This window comes from Sphaeramia orbicularis, chromosome 1 (assembly GCF_902148855.1).
Source record: "Sphaeramia orbicularis chromosome 1, fSphaOr1.1, whole genome shotgun sequence".
NCBI lineage: Eukaryota > Metazoa > Chordata > Actinopteri > Kurtiformes > Apogonidae > Sphaeramia > Sphaeramia orbicularis.
Window position 1 is genome coordinate 21,567,136 of NC_043957.1, and position 9,689 is coordinate 21,576,824.

The 9,689-nt window shown below is 42.2% G+C and overlaps 1 protein-coding gene across 1 annotated transcript in view; it reads left to right on the plus strand.

Annotated features, from left to right (window-relative positions):
- grin2ab (glutamate receptor, ionotropic, N-methyl D-aspartate 2A, b) overlaps positions 1 to 7,587 on the plus strand; it is a 200,403-nt gene extending 192,816 nt beyond the window's left edge. Inside the window, exon 21 of the mRNA XM_030142138.1 lies at positions 1,699 to 7,587. Within this exon, the coding sequence (XP_029997998.1) occupies positions 1,699 to 2,701 (1,003 nt within the window). The 3' untranslated portion in view covers positions 2,702 to 7,587. The remainder of the gene's footprint in view (positions 1 to 1,698) is intronic.
- The last annotated feature ends 2,102 nt before the right edge of the window (positions 7,588 to 9,689 follow it).

Below are 9,689 nucleotides of genomic sequence, written 5' to 3' on the forward strand. Positions count from 1 at the left end.
TACTTATCCAACAAATGCTTTTAACTACGTTGTGAAGCTGAACCATTTTAGAGCCCCTTTTACTGGAAAAGGAAATATTGTTGAATAGCCGCACAAACAGGCAAAGCCTTTTTATTTAGTACCTTTAAAAAAAAAAAGGATGAACAACAGATAAAAACAAACCAACAGATAAAACATAAAAGGGGAGCAGACTTAAGACACTACTTACAACACAGACTACCACTGTGCTACACAAATGTGTGTCTGAACAAATGGATTTTCAGGTGCTTTTTAAAAAAGTCCTTAGAGACCAGGGACCTTCGAATTATTGGGAGTTTCAATGCTGAGGCTCTGCAGAGTGGAAAGCACAATCTTTTAAAATGTTTTAAAGGGACATGTTAGAGGATCTAAGTGCTCGGCTGGAGTTGTGGGAGCACAGAGGGTCTGTCATAAGGTCGTAAGGGGCCTGGTCTGTAAGTGTTCATGAGCATAAGCTGACTTTCAAGCACTGAAAAGTGGTCGGCTGTACACAGATACACACAGCCGACTCAGGCTGCTTAGAGCACATTAATTTGATTAGCAGACAGGCACAGAAAAGAAATAAAAGAACAGTACATATACGTAGAGCACAAATGAACAAGCCTCTGTCAATGTGTTGACAGTTCCTTGTAACCCCTCCTACCATTCATAAATTTAATTGCTTTGGATCCGCAGACACAATAACAGCTTGAAAGTGAAGTCAATGTCCAAGTATCACACAAAGTAAAACCACTGATGGCCACTTGGGTCAAAATAAACCCTGACTCCAATTGACCCCTGTTGAAAAAACAGCAACTTCTCTCCTGAAATACTGAGATAATAAGTGTACTGTTGTCTGTTGGTGAGATTTTAGGGCTGATATAAGTCTCTGATGTCTGCTGTGTGGGATTAGATTGACAGGTGTGATTGACACCTGATTCACCTGCTGAATTTGGCTTCTGTTTATTAAAGCATTTTTTCCTGACAGACAGATCCACTGTAGTTGGGATGAAAGTTACAGTAACAAGGCCGTCAAATTTTTCATGAAATTTACTGCTAGTTAATTTATAACAGCAGGTCTCGAAGTATAACTTAGCTAAATTTTCTAATGTTGCAGTTAATTTGGTATTGCATTATGTGGTCTCTCAGCAAGCCTTCTAATTAGGATAAATGGTGCGTTTTAACATTTGCAAAGTATAGCCTAAAAGATAACTATTTGTTAACGGTATACAGTAGTAAATAAAATTACTTAAGTTTTTACCCTCGGCCACACTGGCCTCAGGGTATTGTCATCAGTTGGTCATCCATCCGTCCGTCCATCTGTCCTGAAACTTTAGCATGCACTGATAAGTCAGGCCACTGGGTGGCAGCAGTGCCCCTGATAAGTCAGGCCGAGGTTTTTCAAGTGTGCGCACGTTATGTTTTCTTCTAGTTTCCAGTGTAGTTGATGTTGTCAGTAATGTGAAATTAGCAATAGCTTATCTCAAACAGGCTACTTCTGGCTATGAAATACCAACATTGCAAGAGTCAAATTGTGAAAACTAAGTTTCGAAACATTTGGTCAAAAGCCCAATGCCCACTTTTATTGTAACTAGTTACTTCCAAGCAATATCCATCTGCAATGTTCACATATTTCTAGCATGTTTGTCCTTTTGTATTGTACTGTTGGTTTAATCCCTATCTCCCTCTAACTCTCTTCAGTGTGAAGGACAAAGCTGGAGGTTCGTTCGATGCTTCAGCTGCAGGACTGACAGCACAGGGGATCCGACCTGGTCACTGTCGCTCCTGCCTGGCCAAGCTAAGTGGTTACTCTGGCCTTTACACTGTCCGATCACCACAGGCACGCTGTGACGCCTGCGCTCACCTGGGAAACCTGTACGACATCAGCGAAGACCATTTGCATTCACACTACTCACACACACACACCCATCCACACAGTGCGGACATGTTTACACACTACCTTCCACAGAGCGAGCTGGGCATGGTGGGCGAAGGCGACGGCCTGGTCAGCCACTTTGAGCCCACCCCTTCCTCCCCGTCCCCTCTTCCAACTTCCTCCTCAGCCCAGCATCTCCAGCTGAGTCGTCAACACTCCTACGAGAACGTGCTTCCGGATGGTGTTCCTGAGCGGCAGTCGCAGTCACACACTCACCTGCGGGGGCTGAGTCTGCCTGACAGAGATAGGGATCGGGAGCTGACCCTGGATGAGGGAGCCTACGCTAATGTTCTCACTATGCGCTCTGATCGTCCATTCAGCAACCGCAGCCCTCCCTCCCCGTCCCCCTCCCACCACCTCAGTCTGGATGCTCCGATGCCTCTCCCCCGACGCTCAAAGAGCCTCTTCCCCGACCGGCCGTCTCACAACCCGTTCCTCCAGTCAGCCCCCGGCACGACACAACGAGACCCCGCCTCCCAGGCTGCCACACGCATGCCGCAAAGAAGCTCTGGCCAGGAGCTTTATAAGCAGCGGATGCCCGTGTCACTCACCCTCGGTAACCACGGCAGCCATCACATGAACCAGCACGGCGGCCATGTTGACCAACAGGTGTTCTACCCTCAACAGGAGCCCCCTGTGGTGGCGTACATGGTTCCACCTGCTGCCTCTCAGCCAATGAGCTATGTGACAGCGCCGCGGGCGTCAAGCGCCGGTGGCAACCGGCCTCGGCTGTATCGCCGCATGCCTAGCATCGAGTCTGACGTCTGAGAGTCACACACACACTCGCTCTCTGACACACGCACACGCATGCAAGAAAGGAGTGTGTGTGACCGGACCAGGCAGCTCTGATTTTATTAAGCACATCCACACAAACACGCACAGACACACAAACACAGGTGAGCGACGGGAAGGTCTGCTCCAGACTAAAAGGTTAATGGTGATGCAGAGTAAATAAATCATTGTTTCTTTATCACACCCTGTAAGGGGCAGGGTTGGATCCACAGGGACACCTGGAGGCACAATAAGATAAGAGTGTGTGTTAGTGTCGCTGTGTGTACTCGCCTCGAGCTGTGGCCAAAGAGGCACAAACTGACAATGCATCTGACAAAACAGATCAAATTCCTCATGGAATAACAGGGACACTGTACATGGAGTCACACTGGCACATGAAGATACAGTGATGGCACAGCGTTTGGAAGACGAGCCGACCTGTCCCGCCCTCTCACCAGCCTCTTGGAGACGAAGGGGACACCCTTTGTTACTGAGATAACACACAGACACACACATTTCACCGAAACATAACCACCCCCTCTCCAGGATTCTCCTGTTGCACTACAGTCAACCCGTATGTTGTCTGAGCCTCCAAACTGCACTGCCAGCATGGCTTCAAGAGTAGTATGAAACACTAGAGTAATCCTTGACTTGAATGGAAATTACTATTTATGAAACAGAATAGACTGGGCAGCGGGCAGCTGGTCCGGACACAGGTCTGAGAAACCAATCAGCACCTGTCTGCACATGAACAAACACTTGAACACACACACATGCACTGCGTCTGTTTTTAGGGATGTATTAAAAAAAAAAAAAGAATCTAGACTGTTTGTTATTGTGTTATTGATGTCAGCCAATTGAACATTCCAAAAAGTGGACCAAACATGGCCGCCAGTTAAAGCCTCTCAGGATGAGAGTGTGTGTTCAAGTGTTTCCGGCGCTGTGTCTCAATTCACTTACTTCCGTACTTACACTTGCTATTTTTTTGTGTATTAGTGTGTTCACTTGGCAAAATGCAGTGCTTTGTAAGTACCCAGATGGTGTATTTATAACAGCCAAAAAGTTGAGTGTGGAGCATTGGATACTTGTCACCCTCAGCGGCCGCCATCTTGGCTACTCAGCAGAAAAGGAAGGACCTGTCACTTCCTGATCTGCACCGGAAACTTGATTTGTTCTATGCATGTGTGACATGCTGCAACCTCGTGTCACGAAGATTTACAAGCAATTTATAACTTGGATTTAAGTAAAATAATGTTACTCACTCATAACATCCAGCAGATAAATATAGTTTTTCAGTTTTTAGAGAATGGACAATATACAAACTAAGTGAACTAAGAGCCTTTTGCCAGTTGTTAGTTGTTATAAAGATCATCCTACTTTATTTAGATAATCTTTAATTTTATCAGAAAGTCCCAACAGAAAAATTGTACTGGTTAATAAGACATTATCTGAGTCTTGTAATTCAAAATTAGTAAACCCAGTAACAATGTTATTTTATTATAATCACAGAAACTGGCTCATTTGACTGGTAAGACGGCTAGTTTACTAGCCAGTGTTAGCTGAGTGAAATCACAGGGGAAAAAACACCAGAATTTGCACACCTTCCCTCTGCAGCTCTCTCAACTTAGTCCAAATCAAAAGTCTAAATATAAATACAGATGATCTGATGCTGTTTCATGCTGTTATGGAGCGGTGAAGTGAAGCATCCACATGGAGACATGTAGCAACAGTAGAGTCACATCCAGTTTGAGTCTGACAGAATCTGAGCATTGATTAGTAATTACAGTTGTCGTTCATGTATTCAGTCACACGGACTACCAGAAAATGACTGTGATTAGACAAAAAACAGTGACACAAAGTAGAGTTTCTAAAACCTAAAAATACAAGGAAGGAATAGATGCAGACCACTTGAATTACAATAGGCTGAAAGGACTGATTCTACAGTGACAGTAAAAACAGCTGTAGCTTTAAGTGAAAAATTGTCAGATGCATAAAAAAATAAACAATAATAGCAAAAGTGAGAGTAAATACTGTAGCCATGTTCTTGCCCATGTAGAACAAATCAGGTATCTGCTAAGGATCATACAGTGACAGCAGGACCAACAAATTTGTGAAAATAACAGTATAGTTATCATTAGCATTGCTAGCTGAGCCTGGAGACATTTTGGCAGATGTCAATTATAGTCAAATGCAAGCGATAATGCTCCACTTGGTTACAAATTGCCACTAAAAAGAAGAAGATTGCTGCAGTTGTCATTTTCTTATAAGGGCACAGCTGCTGTGTTCGATATGAGGCTGCATTATCCTGTCAAAATACACACAATGCACAAGTAAACATGTGTACACAGTGTACTACATGGAAGTGTACTAACAGAAGTATACGAGATGAGACACAGCATACACCTAAACATCCAGTATAGCATCCTTGCTTCCTCTCTTAGCTAGCCTTCAGGTCATATTGCATGCTTCCTACTGCCCTGTGTTACAGTTAAACTCCTTTACAGGGTCATATATGCACACACATGCTCCACACATATGCACACGCACACACACATGCACATACGCATTAGTGTAGGATAGTAGTTTAGGGTGTGTGTGTGTGTGTGTGTTGAGGCTACGAGTTAGCTTCTCTTTGTGCACTTTGTAGATTTTATACCCTGCCACCTAACACAGACGTTTGACCAAAAACACTTTTATACTGAAAAATATGAATATTCTGAATCATTCGCTGGGTAGATGTGTTTCTTTTCTCTTATTTCTCTTTGACATTAGGTTATAGGGCACAGCTGTCAGTTTCCATTGTGAGGTCAGAAGTTTTACAGTGTTAGATAATGGGTACAGCATCATATACACAACACCAACTCTTAATCTTTCTTCTTTTTGAGATTTAACTGTGCTTAATCTTCCTTCTAGCCTTCCCTCCTTCCTTCCTTCACCAGCTTGTTTTTTGTTTATTCTCCTAATTATTGCTTTTGCTCCTTGTCCCTTTCCTTCTTCTAATATAGAATAGATTGAATATCAGATGATTAAAGTTCAGTCGTGGTGTTTGAAAACTCTCCAGAAGTACATATTGTGGGAAGTCACTTAATATTAGTAGTGGTAAGAATTCATCAAATTCAGCACCGGCTCTCATAGGATGCAGCGTTTTGTTTTGTTTTTTTATTATTATTATTTATTTTTTTATGATTAGTTTTCTACAAAAGAATTCAAGGCCTGTTTTACTGTTTCTAATGGTCGAGCGGTGATTTAAAAGGGAGGGTGAGTGCATCACTGTTGCAGATTTACTCATCAAATGAATCCTCCTGGACGGGTGTCAGGAGAGCTGGTGCTTCTGTTGGCGAGAACACGGCGCTCAGTACACGAGTCACATGGTGAAGAGAGCGGATAGTTTGCAAAGTGACTTGTTACAGAGGCATACACATACACTCAGTCAACGAGCTGGCAATGTGTGTATGAGTGTTGTAGAAATCCATAATCTACTGAGTAAGGGCATTGATTTTTGAGCACAAGGATTTTGATGGAAAAAGGACTTGATGTCCCATTAGCTGAGTGTCTGTCTCTATCCGCTTTCTTTCTACGCTCTCTTTTCTCTCTCTTTTCTCTCTTTCTCACATACACACAGATAATCAGTATATAGATATATTGGCTGCAAAGATGCAAGACAAAAAAAGCACCTTTGAAAGGTAAATGCTGCCCCTCTTTGGTAACAGGTTTGGTGTATGAGTTATATGCACAATATCAGGTTGCAATATTATACTTATGTACAGAGAAAATCTTTGTTTTAAATGTTAGAAAATGATTTTCTTTGTTTGATTTGAATGGTATTAAGTGTAATTCATTTCAATAACGACGTGGCTTTTATTCTGCTTCTTAAAAAAAAAAAAAAGACTGGCATGTTTTAGATTCTTGTGTGAAACTGATTTTTTTTTTTTTTTTTTTTTCTATGGTGTGTTGTTGGTTGGGACCTCACTGTACAGTCCTCACTGCTGGCTTCACAGAAACTAGTTAACTAACCAAACTCACCTGCTCCTCAGCTAACTGGTTAACTAGCTTCATGTAGTGCTGGGTCTCTCATCTCAGTCACACTCAATGAATAATGATAGATCAACCTGTGTGGTTGCAAAGCCCCCTCCCACCCACATTGTTCTCTTTCACTACAAGTCTGTGCTGTTTCACCTCAGAGTGTGAGTGAGTGTGAGAGTTTTACACCGTGCAGGCATTTATATAAGACAGAGGATGATATTTAGAGCTTGTTTGTGGTGTGTATGTGTGTGTTTGTGTGTGCACTTTCTTCCCTCTGTCCCACACGCCACATTTGACCCTGCTCTTACTCATACCATAAATACAGCTACACACAAACGCACACATGTTTTGCGTCTGTACTGTTGTGGTAACGAGAGCAACTAGAATGGGTTTTGTATGTCACCGCCATCACAGAGATTTTTACAACAGTTTTTTTTGTCCTTTATTTTCTTTCTTTCTTTTTTTTTTTTTAAATTGCATGACGTGCTCGTGTTTCTGGTGGTTACCTATTTTGCTGCAAAACCTGAGTTCTCTCCCTGAGTTGACCCTTGGAGCTTCACATCCCCACATACCCCTTCCCCTAACGCTGGAACCTGGACAGACACACCTCGCCCATCTGGAGCCCCAGACCTGTTTTCACCCTGTCCTGGGCTCCTGGTCTGTGATGTCACCGTGGCCTGGGGTCTGAAGTCCAAGTGGAAGGTGTGTGTGTTGGTGTGTGGTCCTTTGGGTCTCCTTGCTGTGTTTCTCACTTGTGTATGAGTTCAGGGGTTTCTAAGCTAATAGTTGTGTTGTAAATACTACCTTGTCACTCAGTACCTCTGTACAATCTGTAAATAAGTAAAGGTTACATTTTTGTACTTGTCGGAGTCTTGTTCAGTTTTTTATCTATCTATCTATCTATCTATCTATCTATCTATCTATCTATCTATCTATCTATCTATCTATCTATCTATCTATCTATCTATCTATCTATCTATCTATCTGTCTGTAGTAAAGAGCAATGGATCAGTTCAATGGATTCAATCTCTCAGCGCACATGATACACATCACCAACACCAAAACGACCATCACTGTGGCATATTTTACCTCAATCTTTGAGCGTGAGATCGAAAAACTTTTCAGAGGTGAAAATCTTTACAGTCTGGTCATGTTGAAGCTGCAGAAACATCCTCAGCAAGTGAAAAGATCGTGGAGAGACAATTACGCTGATTTAGGCTTTATATTTACATATTTTCAGTCTGATACTAAAGCAGTTCTACCACAAACAGCAACTTTCTTGACTTGTAAAATTATCTTTTATTCAGATTTAGGCTCAAAACCTTAGTTGTCTCTCACCAGTGACTTTAGATGCAAAATTTTTTTGGGCAGTTTGGTAACATGAGGCACAACTGGAAGGGAGGACTTCATCTTTCTATATACATGAAAATTACTGCTAAAAAAATTGACACATACATACACACACACACAACATTATTCAACATTCATGTCCAGGGTGCAAGACTTAAGGAGATTTAGGATTAGCATTTGATTGCAGAAATGTCATATAATATTTATAATGATGTTTTCATTATCATATACTCACCCAGAATCGAAAATCAGTGTGTTTCTTTGCCTCACAATGAGCCGTTAACAGCTCAACAGTAAAACCAGCCTGGGACAAAATGCTATGTTGGACGAGTAAAGTGGTGCAAAAGAACTAGACAGATTGTATTTTCTGGAATTGATAATGAAAATAGATGAGGAGTGAGCTGTCATCTCCCCATCTCATCTCAGTTATGAATTACAGAAGCAGGTTACTATGGCCTTTGGTGTTGATAAATAGCTGCTAAAAAATAAACTATTTTTTAGAAGCAGGTGAAAATTTGCTTTTGGCAAATCCAAAGGACCTGGAAAGTGAAATAAAAACATTAACACTGAACCCTGCTGAATCCTTTATATCTTCAGAGGGAATCTGGTGTCTGTGACCATGTTTCTACAGCAGCTCCAAACAGACTTCCTCCACTTTTTTTTATGTTTTTCCAGAGAGGTGAATAAGTAAAACAAATAATTTAGACTTTTGTAGCACACACTCAACATTTAAACCTTTACAACATCATAAGGTTGCATTGTCGTTTGTTTTGAGCTGGTCATGTGTTGATGTCAGCAGACACCATTTCTAAGGTAACAGAATATAAACTATTTAAACTTCTTCTTCTTTTCCTTTTCGGCTGTTCCCTTCCTCCATTTAACCCCATCCTCTGCATCCTCTTCTCTCACATCAACAACTTTCATGTCCTCTTTCAGTACATCCATAAATCAGGTCTTGGGTCTTCCTCTAGACCTCCTGCCTGGCAGTTCCAACCTCAGGATCCTTCTACCAATATATTCATTATCCCTCCTCTGTACATGTCCAAACCATCTCAGTCTGGCCTCTCTGACTTTTTCTCCAAAACATGTAACGTGCTGTTCCTCTGATGGACTCATTCCTGAACCGATCCATCCTGGTCACTCCCAAAGAGAACCTCAACATCTTAACCTCTGCTCCCTCCAGCTCTGCCTCCTGTCTTTTCCTCAGTGCCATTGTCTCTAAGTCATACAACATGGCTGCTCTTACTGTTGTCTTCTACACCTTTCCTTTCATTCTTGCTGACAGTCTTTCATCACACAACACACCTGACACTTTTTTCCACCCATTCCAACCTGCTTGCACACACTTCTTCACCTCTTTTTCTCACTCACTGTTGCTCTGGATTGTTGAGCCTAAGTACCTAAAATCCTCCACCTTCTTTATCTCTGCTCCCTGTAATTTCACTGTTCCACTTTGTTGCCTCTCGTTCACACACGTATCCTGTCTTGCTGTGACTGGTCTTCATTCCTCTCCTTTCCAGAACAAACCTCCATCTCTCTATGCTTTCCTCCACCTGCTCCCTGCTCTCACCACAGATCACAGAGTCATCTGCAAACATCATAGTCCATGGAG